The sequence below is a fragment of the Adiantum capillus-veneris genome, chromosome 30 (assembly GCF_014529385.1).
Source record: "Adiantum capillus-veneris isolate H3 chromosome 30, ASM1452938v2, whole genome shotgun sequence".
Classification (NCBI taxonomy): domain Eukaryota; kingdom Viridiplantae; phylum Streptophyta; class Polypodiopsida; order Polypodiales; family Pteridaceae; genus Adiantum; species Adiantum capillus-veneris.
In genome coordinates this window covers 61,851,721-61,870,725 of record NC_140960.1, presented here as the reverse complement: position 1 = coordinate 61,870,725, position 19,005 = coordinate 61,851,721, and the positions used below count along the sequence as shown (strand labels likewise).

The following is a 19,005-nucleotide window of genomic DNA, read 5'->3' as shown; positions in this document are numbered from 1 at the left end:
TGTACCAACAAACTGCTGGTGTGGACGGAAAATTCTGTCCATCATCCTATTAAACGTAGCAGGAGCATTTGTAAGACCAAAGGGCATCACTAAAAATTCGTAAAGGCCAAACGTTGTTCTAAAAGCAGTCTTGTGCACATCCTCTGATCTAATGCGGATCTGATGATACCCACTCTTTAGATCTATCCTGCTAAACATAGCTGCTCCTTCTAATTTGTCCATAATATCATCAATTCTAGGTATAGGGAACCTATTCTTGATGGTATTCTTGTTCAGTGCACGGTAGTCGATGCACATACGCCATGAGCCATCCTTTTTTTGCACCAACAATACTGGAGAACAAAATGGAGATGAACTGGGCTGAATCAGCCCTTTTTCTAACAGCTCCTGTACTTGGCCCATTATCTCTTTCTGCTGAGCCGCACTAACCCTGTACGGAGGCTTATTTGGTGGGCTACAGCCTGGCACCAAATCTATCGCATGGTCCTCGGGTCTCTCTGGCGGTAATTGAGACGGTAATGAATCGGAAAAACAGTCACTATACTGTTGTAAAAACATTGACCTTTCTTTATCTAGCATAGATAAATTTGATTCATCACAATCTGACACTTCACGTGCAAAAACCAAGTACGCAGAAAGATGCTTTTTCATTACAGAAGTAATAGCAGAAGCTGATACAGTAGGAATAGACTCCCCTTTAAGCTTTACATCCAGAATGTGAGTCTTTCCCCTGCTCTGTACAGTGATCTTTTTGTTGTAGGCATCCATGATTCCCTGTACACGAAACAACCAAGGAATACCTAACAACACATCACATCCGTCCAGTGGCATGATGTAAAATTCTTCAGCATCTACATAGGACTGGATATGTAGACGCAACTTTCCAATGATGGGTGTCACAGCCTCTGTATGGCCAGGACATGCCAAACCTGCCTCTGCTGTATACCCCATCTCTTCAGGTCTGATTCCCAACTTTGAAGCCAATTCTGGGGAAATAAAGTTGGCTTTGGCACCTGGATCAAAGAAGATGAGCACTGTTTGATCCCTAACCTTTCCCCATGCTCTGCAAAGCTCACTTGCATCTGAATTTGGCTTGTCGCCCACCATATCTGGCACTAGACCAGCCATGGGCTTCTTTCCCTTCCTGTCCTCCTTGTCTTCAGAATCAGCTGGCCTTTTCTTTGTAGGACAGTTGTAAGCAATGTGGCCAGGCTGCTCACATATAAAGCATTTGTTCTCTGTCCTCAGGACCTTCTTTTGCTCTTCTGACTTGCGAGGAAAACGTCTTTTCCATTTCTTTGCTGGTCCTTTTTCTGATTCAGCCGTAGCTTTGTCTTTCCCTGCGTTGGCTGACTCCTGAGTCCCTTTAGGAGCCTCATTGGGAACGTGCTTCTTGGCTGAATTTTTCTTGCCTGATCCTGCCTTGACGCCAGTGTTAAATTCACAATCTTCTCCCTTGAGCAAACCATTGCCAGTGTTTGCTACCTCGATGAGCTGCGTCAAAGTAGTGACTTTGGTCTTTGTGCAGTATTTTCTCAATCCTTTGGGTAGGCCACAACAGTATTTTTCTATCTGTTCTGTCAATGGCACAAACCTATAGGAAGTTACTGGAAGTAGAGCTTTCCAAAACTTCCGATTGTAATCATCCAGATTTCTGCAAGTGGCAGCATTAAGCTGGTGCCATTCTGTCATGACATCTGCTTCGAAATCATCAGATAACCATGCTGCTGCAAAAATCTGCTTGAAGTAAATCCATGTGGACGGAGCTTGCCCTTGAAGCAATAAAGTTGTCCACCATTGTCCCGCATTCCCTGTCAAGAAAGTGGCTGCCTTGCGGACCTTTGAAGCCTCTGTAAAATTTCCCCCTGCATAGGCCTTGTCAAACTGCTGGAGGAATGAAAGAGCCTTCTTCCTGTCATCAAACCCTGTAAAGGTCGTGAATGATACACCTTTGCCACCTTCTTTGTACGGAGTTGGCCTCTCCAGCGGCGTTAAATTGTCATATGGAAGTGACTGAAACATGGGAACACTATTAGGGTTCATCTGTGTTCCTTGGCCGCTATTAACTTGACCTGGAAATGCCATATTTGGCTGCTGATTTGTAATTCCAGCCATACCAAAATTTGCTTGTGGCATCCCAAATTGTCCCCGAGTGCTTTGAAACCCTGGTTGCATACCCATGACACTGTACATGGGGTTAGGCATCATCGTTTGAGCACCCGCAAACACTGTTCCTGGCGTATAAAACTGATTTCCAGGTGCATGACCAGCCATGCTCTGAAATACCGATCCACCTCCAAAATAGCCAGGGTGTACTGAAGGTGGTGGGAAGACCTGTTGCATAGCCTGTAGGTTGCTTCCCTGCCCATTAGAACCAGCTATAGGCTGCTGAAAGGTGGCGGGCTGAATTGGTACAGCTTGAAAAACTGGCATCTCAGCCACCTGTTCTTGCACCTTAGGCATACGTTGTGGAGACTGCATGTTCTCCGTCAAGTGTACAGGTGTTTCCATCGACTGTGCGGTATGAATCACCTGTGCTCGAGCCTTAACAGGCTTTTGAATATGATCCAGTGACCCAACTTGCTGAGACGGAACAGGAGGTTGCAGAAAGGCTAAAAACCTCGGATTTTGCATTACTTGTGTAAACATAGCCACAGCAGTAACCAACTGGGTCCTGAATATATCATCATCAGTCTGTGGTGGTCTTGAGGACTCACCCACTTCATGTGTCTGTTGACCCTGTGAAGAGGAAACCTCTTCAGTCACATCATCTGGTCTGTCAGCCATAATTGCAATTCCCTGTGTCTGGTCTATGATCCCCTGTGTCTTCAAGCCCAAAAACTGACCAAGGCTCACTTCTATGGGAAAAAGTGATCAAATCCCGGCAATGGAACCATGAAACCGGCCTGTTCAATCCAAAAAGGGCGGTAGACTTTACTTTAAACCTTGATTTAGCTTTCACCCATTATTAGTCGTCTATTTTACCTGTACTTTCAAGACACATCAAAGGGGAGAGGGATACAGGCTGCTAGATTGCACCTGTATGAGTAGACGGACACCAGATTGGCCCCTAACTTAGGCGCCCCTTTCGGTATTTCTTTATTATTCAAAAGAGGGAATAAACGCTGTGGTTCCTACAAGCTGCCCCGCACAAACTCGGCTGAATTTCCACTGTTCCAGCCCGATTTCGGCAGCATAACTGTACTAGAACCCTTCACGGTCAGTATTCCCACGCATTGACTGACTTTCCCGACGCATACGGGCACTTTGCAAAACCTGGCGAGAATCTGCAGCACGCTGAATTCTCTGTTTTCAGCCCTGAAAATGCGCCAGATCGCCTGTACAGCGGTCCCCTTGCGTCCCCGAACCTCCTGGGGGTATTAGGGTCCGTTTAGGGCCAAAACCCTAAACCTGCAAAAATACACAGCAGGCTGTAATTCACTGTTTCGGGCTCCGTTTCGCGTGCCGGTCGCATCCCTAGCAAGTCCTCGAGCTCCCGCACCTGTAGGGCTACTTGCCCTTTGAATCGGACGAGATTTCTGGCGTGAAACCTCTCCGAATTCACCTGTACCTGTGGGGGGATTAGCCGCTAGCTAATCCAGTACCTGTGCAAGACGCTCTTGCCTCGGCAATCGCGCATGAACCCACACAACTGTACATTGGTCAAATGAAGAGCCCACTAGAGGGGCATAACATACTGCCAAAGGGGAGAGAGAGGGCAGTGCGTAGCGTGCAGGGCATCACTCCTGGCACCGCACTGTGCATAAGAGGGAAAGCAAGCACTCCATAGCTCTTAACCTGTGACAAAATCTGAAAATCAGCCTCCTCTCTCATTTTAGGCGCCCCCTCTCAAGCCAGGAGTAGCAGAATGCTCACAGAGTGCCACATGGCACATTTTCCGACTTTGGGCATTCCCGGCTAAAAATATCTCAAATGGTGCATCAGTTGACTTTGCAGCAGAGCAAGAAAATGTTCGCCTTGTCATTCCGGAGGTAATGATGCCAACACATTTTCAGGTCCCAAAATAGCAGTTTCCTAAATTTTAGGAGATGCTGCCATTGTATCTTTCTAGGTCATCCGACCCTCTTTGTACACTGCGGCCACATCCAGAACTGAAGTGTAGCCTCTGTAGCAAAGGATTCCACTTTGGCTAGTCAATGACCCCACTTGGCTAACCATAGTCCTTGTCCAACCTTAGTGCTCTCTTGCCCTCAGGCCTGGACTCCCTCTGGACAATTCCACACTAGCTATGCAATGCAGGGCAGTTAGATTTCCCGAGGGGTTGCCAAAAAGTGAAAGTAAATAGATAATAAGAAAGAAATCAACAAAAAGGATAGATAGTAGTCACACGTTGGTGACAGTGGGTCCGCTAAAAACCACTCCAAGGTAAGTGTAATTGTCTGTGTACTCCACAGTCTCCTGGCCGTATGTGAATGTAGGTGCTGACCTCCTGATCCATTGTGGGGTGGTATTAAACACCATAACCTTGGTTTTACCAAGGTTGACAGACAAACCACTTTCGTGGGCAAATGTATGCAAAGCATCCAATTGACGTTGCATTCCCTCTGGGGATTCGGAGATCAACACAATATCGTCAGCATATAACAAAAGTGGAATCCATGTCCCTACCAGCTCTGCACCTTTATCCCCATCGCTGTCAATGTAGTCAGAAACCTCATCCACATACATACCGAAAAGAGTAGGAGAGAGCGGGCAGCCCTGCTTCACCCCAATAGTTGAGTGAACCGGTGTAGAAAGTCCCTCCGAGGTGCGTATATGCCCTACTACTGATCTGTACAATGCCATGATCCCCCAAATGAGCTGTGTGGGTACTCCCATTTCCTGTAATCTGCGCATCAATCTAGCTCTGGGTACTGTGTCAAAAGCTTTGCGGAAGTCCACAAAGCTACAATAGATCCGTCTCCCATGAGATCCGCCTTCCTCGATGATGGCCCTGAGTGTCAAGATATGGTCAAGAGTACAGAAGCCTCTCTTGAACCCTGCCTGCCCAGTTGCACGCATTCCTTCCTTCTTTGCCCATCTACTCAGCTGTTGCTCAAGAATGAACGCATACAACCGTGCCAGTGTGTGCCCAATCATAATAGTGCGATAATTTCCAGGCTCCATGGGGTCTCCTGACTTGAAGATAGGTACGATCGTAGATAGGCTCCAAGTGTCCGGTAGGCCCTCACACATGGCACGGTTAAACATAACTGCTAGAAGTTTTGCTAGTAGGTCTTTGGCATGCATGAAATGCTCAGCGACTAAACCATCATGATCATATGCTCTCCCAGTCCTCGTCCTGTCAATAGCTTTCTTCACCATCTCAGCGGTGAAAAAAGCACATGTGTGGGGGCATGGGTCGGGGGGGCTGGGGAGGGGCGACTGTCCAGGTACTGTGTACAAAGATGATGCGTACTGACCCCAGGTCTCTGTGGAGGAAATAGCAGGGGGGGGGGGGGATTGCTCATGAAAGAGCCGCCACGCTCACGCGAGTCCTGACTCAAGAATAGCTGATATAGGTCCTGTTCGACTCGAGCCAAAAAAGCCCTCTTCTTCTGCCGCACCAGGCGTCGGAAGTCAATCTGTGACCGTGTGTGAGTGACGTCTCCCAAAAGCACCTCCCTCTGAAGTCTGGCTCTAGTCTGGCGGCACTCCTCATCGTACCAGCTGTTCTGAGGCATGCTCCCTGATCGGCGGCTCTGCTCAGGTTGGGTGTGTGGGTATGCCTCTGCTGCTGCCTCATGTAATGTCTGTGTCAGTATATTAGTTAGCTCCTCGAGAGGTCGCCCCGGGTCCTCATTGCATAGGCGTCTGTAGATCCCGTCCATGTATACAGAATCCGTCTCCCGTGTGAATGTGTAGCGAGTAGGGGCTGCTACCCGTGGCCTGTGTGCTACATTGAACTGGAAAGAGATGGTCATCGACACCAGAGCATGATCTACTGCTACCCCGACCGGTCTGGGCCCAACTGTGAGATCCTGGATACTAGAGATGAGATTCGGCTGTGCCATGACATAGTCCACTGTGCTGGCTCCATGCATGTGTGGGAAGCAGGTAAAACCTCCCGCAGCAGGAAATCTCTGTAGGCCGTTAAGGATGGCCAATCCATGTGCAGTGCCCATGTCTATCAAGTGTCGCCCATACTCAGTATATTCCACATCGTGTGATTTTATGGACAGGCCCGTCTCCACAGCATCTAGCTCTCTTAGCATCTCCTCTGAAGTATCATAAAACACTGCTTGGTGATGGGCAGTCCTAGCATTGAAGTCTCCTAGGATGATAATGTCACCATCCCTAGAGAACTCCCATATGTCATCATCCAGAATAGAGAAAGGGGACTGTCCTTTGGGTGATGCATAAACTAATGTACTCGGGGGAAAGTAGCAAATAGCTAGGTAGAGATATCTGCCCGTCTCTGCTTTCAATCTCACCCACATGTACTTAGCCTACTCATCCCTGCGGGCTATATGTATCTGTGGCTGCAGATCCTCTCTAAATAACACTACCACTCCCCCCGAGCCCCGCCCTTTGTGTTGTGAGCGTGTCTCCTGTCTGTAAGCTGTCTCCCACCTGTATCCACTGATGTGAGGCATGGATTGCCCAGGGGCCTGGTGTGTCTCAGAGTAAAAGATGATGTCTCTTCCAGTAAAGCTATCCTCAAAAGCACCTACATCAAGACGCATAGATCCGTTGCAGTTCCAGGCAGCCACTTTGAGTGTGGTCCCATAAGTCTCGCACCGTTATGTGGAGCGTCGCTCTAGTATTACCACTTTTCCGTCTCGGTAAAAGGCAATCTTGCCTTTTCCCCTTGCCGCTCTAATCTCCGGCATTACTTCCTGCATATGAGCGATTTGCGAGAGGGTGAGATCATCCCCGAGAAAGATGCTAGTCTCTTTAAGAGTTGGCCGTTTCTTCAAGAAGGACTTCTTCGCTTCCATGGAGGGAAAACGGAGGATGAGTGCTCTTTCTTTTGAGGTTTCTCCACTGCTTCCATTTTTCTTTATGTTGCCCACTCTCCATGCCCTTGTGTGCGTCGGCTCATGAACCCCCATCAAGGCTGTGAGTTCTTTTGCTTCTTCGTCCACATTGCCTTTGTCCTTAAGGCCGCAAATTCTCACATGTAAAGCGCGCACCCGTCTCCTTTGCTCCTCCTCTAGTGTCTGATTAATGATAGTGGGTGTGGACGTGTGCGTTATCTCCTTGCCTTTTCCTTTCTTGGCCACCTTGATCCATTTCTCGGCTTCATCCGCCTTTTGTTGAGTTTTGGTAAGAACATCCACCCAAGAAGTCGTCATTTCTTTGTGTTGCTCTTCTCCCTCTTTGATGGCCCGTACTTGCTCCTTGATTGTGTTGATTTCTTCGATTACTGAGGGTTGCAGTTCGCCCTCTTCCAGTGTGTTTCTTGATCGTGCTTCGGCGAGGTCTTTCTTGAGCGACGCAATCTCTTGCTCTTGAGTCGTCACTCGGTCTTCCAGCGTACTTATCTTGCTGTCTTGGATGAACATGCGTCCTTCGAGCATGTTTATTGTGCCCCAGAGATTGCGGTTCATCTTGGTAATGATCTCCGTCATTTCCTCTTTGCATTTTTGAATGGCATTCTCTAGGGGGTCGGCTTTATCGTTCAGCTTCCTCATGCTTGATTGCCGTCCGCCAAGGAGTCACTAAGCGCGTACGTGTGCACCCACCCTAGCAGCGGGCGCGGTAGTTGGGCGAGTGGGGGAGCGTGGGGCTGTATGGCAAGGGAGGGGGAGCGATAGAGTGCAGACGAGAGATAGAGAGAGGGGGGGGGGGGGGGGGTATCAAAAAGAAATAAAATGAAATGAAATGAAATGATATATTAGAGTACAGATGATCTCTAGCCAGCAGCCTGCTTCATAAGTGACATTAGGCAAGTTTCCCAATGTGCAACTGACTAGTAGCTTGTTGTTGGGCAGGGAGTTTTGGTTGCCCAATGTGCAATAACCGGAGGTGCCTCTTAACAAGAAGATTATTGTGTTATTGGTGGCTTTGTTGTTTGTGGGCCTGAATGCTTTGAGCTTTCATACTTAAATTCTGCTCTGTTGTTGACAATATGGTGCTTATAGTTGGCAGATCTGTTAAGTGCTTACTGAGATTGACTGTTGAGGTATTAGTCATGGGAATGTTTTATCTTTCTCTTTCAGGCTGTGTCAGGAATGCCAATCCTTGATTGATCACCATGATCTGATTAAGTTGCTGAGTAATGCAAGGAATAATCTGAATACCACCCTAAAGGTTTGATGCTTTTCTGTCCGATACAGTCTCATAAGAAATTTGAATAGCGAAAAAGCAAGAGAGGTAACTGCTTATGCTTGCTTGTTTTGCATTTTGGAGTTTTTAGGCCAAGGCCTGTATGAAAGGGGTGTGCTGTAACTTAGGGTTAATGTTTGGCTGTAAGGTATTTGGTATGTTTTTACACGCACACAAATTATGGTGGTAACAAGATAAAACTTGCACAACTGCTAGAGTGGTAGCTGGTTTTGGAAGGACAATGCCTTTCTCCTGAACAAGTACATGTAGCCATGCTCAGTGCCAAACAAGAATGATCATTTTTACAGGTCTTGTACAGCTCCAAGTTTTAGGTGGTGTAAGAATTGGATATGCTTGGGCTGAGGAAGAACTCTGGCAAAAACCTGATACTGCTGTCTGGCCAGGGTTTGCAAAAAAAAAATCCCATCCCGAGGGGGTTGGACTGCTATAATTAATACAAATGGAATAGCACAGCTTATATTCTCCACTACCATGCCATCGTAACCATTTCAAGGATAAAGCAATCAATCTGAAAATGTCCAACTAATCTGACACTGCATGCTCTTAAGGTCTTGGCTAGTCAATGTATTAACTCATCGTGAGTACTCATAACCATCTTTCCTCATTTGACAAATTTACTAGCCCATGATTGGTCACTGAACTCAAAATGTGGTTCCATTTTCTACTATAAGTTAGTAAATCTGATCTGATTACATTTTCACTGATTAAGGGGGTTTAGACTAAACCCTGAATAAGACAGTCAACCAGAATCATTTTTCTTACATATTTCATTTCAATTTGTAAAAGTTCATCTTTTATTTATCAAACATTTGGTATTATTTTTGGACTTGCTTGTAAGCCCCTAATATATAATGTTCCAACTTCCAATCATCATTTTGCTTCATTTCTGCAGCATCCAAGGCGCCTGGTTTGTCAAATTATGATACCCTCAAGTTGCCTGTGCTCTCCATCTTCAACACTCATGTGTAGTTTGTTCTTGTCGTTGCTTTTCGTGTTACTTGTTGAGCATGAGGGTATTGTGCGCTTCTTAACTTTCTCCTAATCATTAGGTTTGTTTTGATGTTTGATACAATGATGCTTATGTGTGGTCTGTTTTCATATGAAAATTTGAATATCTTGATTTTGGTATTCATGAGACCTGACAACCATGCTGAAGTGTGCCTCTCATCTTCGTGCTCCCTTCTCTGTGCTATTAGAACGTTAGTGCTGCTGAGATTTCATGAAAAATTGCAGGTTTAACTGGGGTTGACTGCTTTTCAGGATGTGGAAGGAATGATGTCAATTTCAGTGGAGGCTGCAGAAGCAAGGGAATCTTTAAGTGATGAGCGCCAGCTTGTTAATACGTTCGAGGAAAGTTGTGCTCCACTGCTTCATCTGTTGAATCTGCACTGGCCTTTGAACCTTGGAGATAGATTCCATAATTGTTTATGCTAAGGTTGTTTCAAATGTTAAATGCAGAAATTGACTGCTTTAGAGGGCAAAAGACGATTTGCCTTAGCTACAGCCTCCTCCCATAAAGAAGAAGCCAGCAGATTAAGGTGGAACATTATTTCTGTGGATGGTTATTTGATAGCGTTATTATTTTGGACAAGGGCTCCTTGTTGATTGTTTGTATGATATTTTCTTAACAGTGAATACTTTGAAGATGTAAATAAAACAAGAGAGAAGTTCGAGCTTATACTCTGGGATCACATCAGGAATTTCTTCCAATTGTCAAAGGAAAGGTAATCTCATGTTTTGGGGAGCGTAGTTGCACGATGAAGATAAAAATCGCTATATATCTTCATGACGGTGGTCAAAATATCAGGAATATGTTTGAGTAGCATTAAGATCTATATCTTCAATTGTCTGCTCTAACTGAATGTCAAAAGTGCCATCTTGGGAAGTGGTTCTGGCTGTTTAGGTGTGCTATCTTACCCTCCTATGGATGCTACCATCTTCTTCTCTTGGGTTTGTTATTGGGCTTTGAGGTCTGTTTGAAGCTTTAGGAATGACGTTTTGTTCCTCCAACCTCCAAGAGATCATTTTGTCTCTTTGAAAGATGGTACACTTCTCGTACACTTCTCTTTCACCATTCAGGAATCTCTTAGCAAACCCTAGAGTTGTTTCTTGACTGTTTTTAGGTGCTCACTGCCTCGACCCTTTTCTTCATTGTCTGAGTGCAGGATTCTACTTTGTACTTTATCTTCTTTATGGGTTTTCCCTCATCCTGAGGTTTCCCACCAGTAATTTAATGATTACAAATAAAGAGGAGTTGTGAGTGTGTGTGTGTGCGCACGTGTGTGCACGCATGCACATATGGACGCTTGTTTGTGGCCGAGTATGTCAGAAGGCTGTAACTGGCTTATTTGTGTTGTGCCCTTTGAAGTTAATGATTTGTGTTTGTAAGTTTTTACCCAGGAATGTACACATTGTAAAGATTTAACAACCTTTTTGATTCTTTTCTGGGATTTGTTTTTGCAGTCCCCAAACACTTGTTCGAGCATTAAGGTTAGTTCAAAGCATGCTTTATACACCCCCCCCCCCCCGGTTTCTTAAGATTCACACACACTCACACACTCGTATTTTAGGAAAAATACCACACAACCATCAATGGGTCTTTTTGTTTCCTGTTTCTCCTTTTTAAGGATACACACAGGCTGATTTGAGTTTCTTGATAGCAACCGTGCAATACGAATTGAGAATGTTCGTGAGTTTCTTGATTGCATAGTCCTACATGTTGCAATTATTATTTTTGCTCATGAAAGCATCTTGTATTGATGTCAAAAGTCTAGCTCGTTCTGATTGCTTTTCACAGGAGTCTTATCATCTCACAACACTTTTCATATAGCTTAGCTTTCTAGGCTTCCTTGCAACTGTGTGTCTGTGTTTAGGAATTAAAAATCCTCTTTTGCAGTTTACCAGTTAGGAAAGTTATTTACTTGCTTGTAGAGTAGTGGAGATGCAAGAAATTTTTGACCAGCTGCAGGAAGAGGAAGCAGCCGATTTTGAAGGAACCTCTGTTTCAAATATGGTAATTGCAAAAGGCAATAGAAGGTATGTAATTTGCTACCAAGTATGCTTAAAGAAATGTTGCAAATGTGAGCATTCGTATTGCAGTGTAATCTAGTAGGTATTGTGCAACTTCAGGGCCTCCACACCATTAGGAAAAGGAATGGTGTCATCGAAGCCTCCTGAGGATGAGAGCAAAGAGAAGAAAGGAAGGTGTTACAAGGACAAATGTTATGAAACAATTGCAAGGGCAGTAGAGAGGCGTTTTGACTCTTTGCTTTCTAGTGTAAGAATACGCTACGATGCTTCAATTCTTCCTAGTTGCGTTGATCAAAGGCTTTTAGTCGAGCAGTTAAAGTATCTGAAGGTTTCTTTTTCTTGTGTCATTCAGCTCGAGGAAGAAGACCTGAGGGTCTCATTAGAAGAAGCCAGTGCTGTAAGTTTCTCTTATCTACCAAATTTGAGGGGGATTTGTTTCATAACATGCGATTTTAAAAGTTCTCTATGGTGAACAGATTGCTGGAGATTTACCAGAAATATATGACAATGTAGCTCCTTGCTTCCCCCCAAGGTGAGGCTCAAATATTTCTGTTCTTGTGGCTGTTTTTGTTCATAAAAACCAAGTTTTCCGCAGGTCAGCTTTTGCTTGGATGCTTTCTGAGGAAAGGGCTTGTTAAACATTCATCATGTTCACCACCATGTTAAACGTACCTTTGGCCAGAAACAGTCACAATTGGCCTAATTTTTGCTCTACGATGCCAGTATTATACCTTTTGCAGAAGTTTGCAGTTCTTTCTGGTTTTTCTTTTCTTTCACCGTTATAGCTTGGATTGCACTTAGAGCTTGAGGCAGCTTGGACATGGCTTTTGCACGACTTTCTCCTTTTACGATTCAGACAACAGTCATTTTCAAAAAGGTTTCCTAGGGAGTTGTATTTTCTCATTTTTTATGCCAGCAAAAAGTGTCTTGATTTACAAGTGAGTGTCTTGTTTTAATAGTTCTTTTCTGAAATCTCTATGCAATATTTTCATTGGAACTTATAGAAAAGAATATTCACCTATCCACATAAAAGCAGAAGATGGTGGTTTATGTTCAACCGGCACACGTTAATTTTCATGGGGTTTTTTGTGTGTCTCCCCATTTTAGGGTGTGTTGGGCTGTTCATGGTATTGATGAGAAATTGCTTGAAATTTCTGGCTGTTACTGTCTGGAACAGATCGCTATGAGTATGAGGTTAAGGGCACTTACGAAGATTATGCCCACAAAACAAGGTTATGATAATATTCTAGACTGTTCAATTTTTGAAAATATCTCCTTTTTTGAAACTTAAGCAGTCACCCAACAAATGACATGGAGTTGTAAGTTTTGCAATGTCTTAGTGGGCCTGAACATAAAAGGGCCCTACTCCCCTATTTTGAAACTTGAACCCAGTACCCACACAAAAATATAGAGGTTCTTTTGTTTCGCTTTCTTTGTTAGCCTGGACAGTAAAAGCTTTGGTATGCCTGATTGACATGGAATTCCCATTCAAAATTTTGCAGGTATGCAATATTTGTGCTCATGGTACAACTTTATACAGAGCGTTTTGTCCAGATGCTGAGGAAGCTTGGAGACAGAGCCAATGATCTTACTAATCCTGAAATTTTAAGGGTCTGTTTTTACTCTAAACATGTGTGTTTCCTGTGTTTCGAAAATGTGAAGGCAGTTATGATTGCTTTATTTTTAATATTCCTTATCAGGATTCGGGAATTCCGAATTCTCTTCTTTGTTAGACTATATTTGCTTCTTTGCTAGACTATATTTGCATGCAGTTTTCCTCAGTTTAACGCAAACAAACTTTAGAAATGGCTTGCTCTCATGTTGTTTGTGGTTTTCACTTCACATACCACTTGCTCAAGCCATCAATAAGAACAAGGGCAAGCCTTGTGCAAAGTGACAAACAAAATTTGCAAGTGCACAAGCCGTTTTTTAGGTCTGTTTGTGTTTTTTTCTCATGAAAACGCAAACAGACTCAAGAAGGGTCTCCTCTTACCATTTTTACTTACTGCTTTGCATATGGCTTGTTCAAATAATCAATAGGGAAGTGGGCAAGCCGTGTGCGAAGTGGCAAGCATAAACGAGAAAAGGGCAAGCCGTTTCTAAAGGTCTGATTGTGTTTTTTCTCATGGAAACACAAATGGACTTCAAAAACAACATACCCTCTTGCCATTTGTGTTTATCACTTTGCATAGGGCTTGCCCAAGAGCATTGACTCTTTGTCATGTTCTCATATACACTTGCTTTCTTGTTCAAGCTTTGTTTATGAAAGGATGACCTCCTTCCTTTTTTTTTTTCCGAGAAAAAGATCCTTCCATTAGTTACTAAAACTGTCCATAGGGCTTCAACCACCTCTACTAGAGAGGGCTACATCAAGACAAGGGGAGACTCGCCCAGTGAGAAAACAAAATATGTACAATGGGGCCTAATCACAAGATGGGAGGAGGGAAAAGCCACACAGGTGGACGGTAGTGCCATCTGGGTGCACCCTGGACCATGGTGAAGAAGGGCCCAGGACTTCAGAGTCGTAGGAAAGCCTCTTTGTGCTCTTGCATGTGGTCGGAGCTGCCCTGAAGTCTCTCGAACTCGCCCCTGAGAGTATGGACCAACTCCAGCCAAAAGTCGCGCACAGTCTTCGCCGGTGGGACAGGGTGAGCCTTTTAGATGCGAAAACAACGATCAGGCCACATACGAGCTCCAACACACCTCTCTCTCATTGTTCCACTCTTGGGGGTTAATCTATGTAGCAGGCTGAAGTGTAGGTCGACCCTCCTGGATCACTATCATCCTACTGGTGGATGATAGCTCAAACTGTAGTGCTGGGCCCGTGAGGGTGGACCAGGCAGCAACAGCCCAAGTGTATTGTCGCACTGTGGAAAGAGCTAGCATCAGCCGAAGAACCCGAAGCTAAACCTGCTGTGCCATGGGGCAGTCCCACAGACAGTGACATTGACTCTCCAAAGGATGGTCGCAAGCTGCACAGGCTGCCGAAAGGCCACTATGTACCAATCCGCTCCCACTGCTGTAGCTTTGTGTGCAGCTAGCCACCGAAGCAAAGTGCCTCGGCTGTCTGGAGTCCCACAACCGCGCCCAAAAGCCTGACAAGAACTCAGCTGTGAGACCCTCCTCCTGCGAATGAAGTGCTGCAACAGGACGAGCCTCTCTCCGTGCTGCGAGTATGTGATGCGCCAGTCGAACAGTGTACCGAAAGAAAGGGATCCCAGGTGGAGAACGGGTCTCTTCAAAACCACTCTCCAAGGACCCATTGCACTCGTGATAGAGGGCAGCTCTTCCAAGCCCAAAGCCTCCAGTGGCTTGTCTCAAGATCTGCTGGGTCAGTATCTGTGACACAAGTCCTCGCATAGATGCCCACTACTCATATCCTCTGAAAACAGCACTCTGCAACCTGTGGAGCCTCTACTGAGACTTTGTGTAGTCGACCCTTGCCCTGGATCTCGAAGAACATGGAGGGTACGGACTCTGACCTCCTCCTTCCAATTCTGTGACCTTTATTTTCCTATTTGCAGGACGGTGTGCATTGAGCTTTTTGTGCATGTTGTGTTTCTCATGACTGTGACTTGTCCTTGCCTTACCAGTAGAGTGCTTTAGCTGCAAATTTTTGTTGAACTTTTGTTTAGAAAGGCTGTGGTTGACTTGTTTCCACTTATTTGTTTTTGTACTTATTGATTGTTTGCACTTTCTACTCTTCGAACCAAATTGCTTGCCTTCTATCAGTTTTGCATTGCTTTCTTTTGGTTGTTGAAACAATGTATATCTTCGCTTCTTCTAATGCAACTTTTTCCAATTGTTGCATTGTTGGTGTTTCTTGCTCCTTGTTGTGTACACCTTAATCATGTGATTGTAATAGTTACTGGATTTCGAAGACTGGTGTGTAACCACTTAGGACAATTGATCAATGAAATTATCTGTCAATGACCTGGTGTTCTATATTTCAGGTGACTAGCTGGGTAGTGCAATACCAAGAGCAGCTTATAGGCCTTGGAGTTGATCAATCACTAGCTCAACTCTGTGCTGAAAGTGGAGCCATGGATCCTCTGATGAATGTGTATGTTGATCGTATGCAGAATACCATGCAGGTTAGAATATTGTACTTCAAGGGTGGAGAACGAATTCTAAGATGCCTATCGATGTTTCATGCTGGAATGCTGTTTACTAGGTATGGTCGAAAAACATCTTAGAAGCTGATAAGAGCGAGCCAGTAAAGAAGGCAGAGGATGGGAAATGTTACACCATGGCTGCAGTTGATTTGTTTAGAATTTTGGGTGAGCAAGTGCAAGTTGTGCAGGATAGTAGTACTGATGTGATGTTGTATCGCATTGCCCTTGCAGTCATTCAGGTAACCAGATTTCTTACTGTGAGAGATGAATATAATTGATTGGCTTAGTCAGCTTTTTTATAAGTCTAAAGTATCAATGTATCAGATCCTGACCAAAGCAGGGGTGTCTTCCAGGTTATGAGTGACTTTCAGGTAGCCCAGAGGAGGCGTATAGAGAACCTGCACGATCTTGATCTTGAGTTGCTGTGTGCCATGGTGGGTCTTCTTCTTAGAGTCTCGCGGAGTACTGTCTTTAGGTGCTCAATTTTGTCTTTTATTTTGTAGGTGAATAACAATTGGCGCTGCTATGAGCTGTCAACAGAGCTGAGCAATACCATAATGCAGGCTCTGACACCATATTACGAGGAGCAGGTTCAATGCGCCATATATTGCATCTGAATTTTGTATTTTGTTCATTGAGGATCTGTTTGAGAGTATTTGTTGTGTCATGTCTTTCTCACAGTGGAAGTGATGCATCATATAGAATGTCACTGGGAATGTTCTTGTTTTTGCTTATTTAAAACTGGCATAACTGCTCTGAGAGCCATCGTTGTGTCGCACAATTATGCTGTGCTGCATTATGTCAAATGTCACTGGAATGTTCTTTGATATTTTTTTGCAAGTTTTGCACAACTGCATCAATGTCTATCAAGGTTGTCTGTGTGTGTTTTTTCTCTTTTGAAGAGATAGAGTGCCCCTGGACCCCCCCCTTCCCCCCACCCACCCAAAACCCATATACCATGTATCTTGTATCCCATGAATCACCCCGTCCGCTACTTCAGGACGACATTTTGTTACTCTGTACTTTTGTCCTTTCTTGATACGCCCAGATGTATATTTGATTTGTCTCATAGGCTGACTTGACGGAAAAAGATCTTTCTTTCTTTCTTTTTTCTAGCTATTCACTTCTGTTAAGAGCTGGCACCATTTTAATCGTCTCATTTCTCAGCTCACTTGTCGGCTGATGCTGTTTTGACAGGTCAATTTTGAGGATACCTGTAAAGGATTTCTAGAAGTTGCGAAGGTTGTATATGGACCTATGTATAACCGTGCCCATATAAAGGTAGAATCTTACACAACCTGACTCAATAAACTTAATCCTCTCATTCTTCAGGACGGAGTGCAGCAAATAGTGAAAATGATATTTGAGGATCCAGGTGTGAAAGATTTGATTCTCAAACTGTATCAAAAAGGTGGGTATGCAGTCCATTTTTCTTTTTCTGGACTTCAATGTTCTTTGTTTGATAACATCGTTCTACCATTTCAGATTGGCATGCCGGGCTTGTGACAGAGTATTTAGTGGCAACTTATGGTGACTATTTTGGTGACGTAAGAATGTAGGTTTATCTTCTCGAAAATTTGGGTTAAATTTTATTGCTTGGTTCAAGGCTTGAAAGAATCATATCATGATTGCTAGCAGTATAAAAAATTTATATGACATGCGGCTGTCTGCTTTGCAGTTTTTTGGAGGAGAGATCGTTCCGAAAGTTTGTGGAGCTATGCCTCGAGGATACAGTTGTTGTCTATGTAGACCATCTTTTAACTCAGGTAGATTATGTTATGATTCTGTTTTGGGAGTTTCTCAGTGCGATGACATTGAAATTAGTGCCTGAAAAAAATTTAGGTTTAGTGTAATCCCGCCTATAAGTTTACCTTTAAATTTTTAAATATAGCTGAGAGAACCTACAAAATTGGTGTAAAAACCTTTGAATATAGTCAATTTACCTCTAAAATTTCTCATATGTAGGTTTGCCAAGTTTTCGGAAGAAGTTTTTCTTCAAGCATTGCTTTAAATATTTCACAACTTCATACTTAAGCATGTTACTTTCTGTCATGGACCAGCGAACTTTCATCAGGGAAGAGTTTATAGCGCGGATGCAAGTGGATGAAGAGGTTCTCTCAGAATTTTTCAGGGACTATTCAAATCCGGTGGTGGGTGTCATCATTTAGCAATATAGCAATAAATTCATATCGATCATTTATGTTTTTGTAAGGTTTCTGAAGTGGGTTACTTCGTTTTTCTGGCAGAAAGTGGAAAAAAGGGTTCAGCCTCTCTCCGACCTAAGATATTTGGCGTCGGCCGAGAGTTTAGATGCATTCACATTGGCATACACCACTCTATTGCAAAACCAGCCTGACTGTCCTGTAAGTCCTCATTTATGGAAAACTTTTGATTTACTTGAGTTTTACAATAGATGCATTGTGTGTGTGTGTGTGTGTGTGTGTTTAGAAAGAGTGAGAGTGTATGTTTAAAGAAAAAGAAAAGAAAAAGAGGGTGATATGTGGCTAACGAGCTAAAGACTGCATGATCCAAATGTGCAGCCCGAAGTAGTCGAAAAAATCTTGCAGATTCGCGAGAACATTCCTAAAAATGATGCTCGTGAGGTACAAGGCTGTCTAGTTTTGTGAATCTGCTCAAGATAAAGCTCACCATCTACAATGAGAATTCACTCCTGCTTCTCTGTTGCTATGCAGGTGGTTCAAGAATGCCGAGAAATCTATGGTAAGAGTCTGGTGAATGGAGACCTCCCAAAACCAGGGCTTGTTTTCAGCAGGCTGACATGTTTGCCCAAAGCTACCTTGCGAAGACGTTAGAAAATTGTAGGTATATGCAGCAATTTTGGAACCGCAAGGTGGCAATCTCTTTTTGAGAGATATTATTCCCATTTCCACATGCCTTTGATTTAGTTTTAGCACAAAGGAGGAGCACCTTTGCCATATTTTGTAGTATTTTTTTTTAACAACATTTTTTCATAAACAAAAGGTCATTTGATTATCATAAATAAGTTACCAAAAATTCTCAGAATTGTTTGGCAAGGTCCAACATAAGAGTACCCAAGAAAAATACCTGAATCATATATTCTTCTTGCTGGAATTCTTGAGCTTTGAAAAACCTCACCATATAATTGTACTTTTCTTTCTCCTTCTCAGAAAGATCATTTCATTGTGGAATGTACTTGCACACTTATTTACCGCTTTTTTTGTATTGTTGTAATTCTTCTACTCAAAGAGAGTTGTTGAGATAACTATTTATATTTTCAAAGAATAGTTGTTGCATGTGCTCGCTTTATATATTATCAAGTACCATCTTTTGGTTCATGGTTGTGCACGAACACACTTGGGAGTTGTTGGGGTGCCTTTTTTTGCTTAGAGTTCTTTGTTCTTGGACCCTGGAATAGTTGTCATATAAAGTCTTTTTGCCAGCTTATGACAGATGGATCCACAGGATCCATCCAGTCGGATCTGGCTCATTTGCTTTGGTTCTGGCTTCGAAAAGAATTTCAACCATTTTTCATTTCCATGAAGTGGGGTACAAAGCTGGCTTTGCTACTAAGTTCTTTTCCAGGGGT

At 43.8% G+C, this 19,005-nt stretch overlaps 1 protein-coding gene across 1 annotated transcript in view; it reads left to right on the top strand.

Moving 5' to 3' along the window:
* The window catches only part of SEC6, a 93,986-nt gene extending 75,379 nt beyond the window's left edge, over window positions 1-18,607 (top strand). Inside the window, exons 4-25 of the mRNA XM_086506547.1 lie at window positions 8,166-8,256; window positions 9,553-9,642; window positions 9,751-9,830; window positions 9,924-10,016; window positions 10,756-10,782; window positions 11,224-11,328; window positions 11,422-11,569; window positions 11,675-11,719; window positions 11,799-11,854; window positions 12,825-12,933; window positions 15,276-15,416; window positions 15,497-15,676; window positions 15,791-15,871; window positions 15,941-16,027; window positions 16,635-16,679; window positions 16,770-16,848; window positions 16,923-16,992; window positions 17,116-17,203; window positions 17,498-17,587; window positions 17,684-17,800; window positions 17,978-18,040; window positions 18,131-18,607. Of these exons, the coding sequence (XP_086362673.1) occupies window positions 8,166-8,256; window positions 9,553-9,642; window positions 9,751-9,830; window positions 9,924-10,016; window positions 10,756-10,782; window positions 11,224-11,328; window positions 11,422-11,569; window positions 11,675-11,719; window positions 11,799-11,854; window positions 12,825-12,933; window positions 15,276-15,416; window positions 15,497-15,676; window positions 15,791-15,871; window positions 15,941-16,027; window positions 16,635-16,679; window positions 16,770-16,848; window positions 16,923-16,992; window positions 17,116-17,203; window positions 17,498-17,587; window positions 17,684-17,800; window positions 17,978-18,040; window positions 18,131-18,250 (2,005 nt within the window). The 3' untranslated portion in view covers window positions 18,251-18,607. The remainder of the gene's footprint in view (window positions 1-8,165; window positions 8,257-9,552; window positions 9,643-9,750; window positions 9,831-9,923; window positions 10,017-10,755; window positions 10,783-11,223; window positions 11,329-11,421; window positions 11,570-11,674; window positions 11,720-11,798; window positions 11,855-12,824; window positions 12,934-15,275; window positions 15,417-15,496; window positions 15,677-15,790; window positions 15,872-15,940; window positions 16,028-16,634; window positions 16,680-16,769; window positions 16,849-16,922; window positions 16,993-17,115; window positions 17,204-17,497; window positions 17,588-17,683; window positions 17,801-17,977; window positions 18,041-18,130) is intronic.
* The last annotated feature ends 398 nt before the right edge of the window (window positions 18,608-19,005 follow it).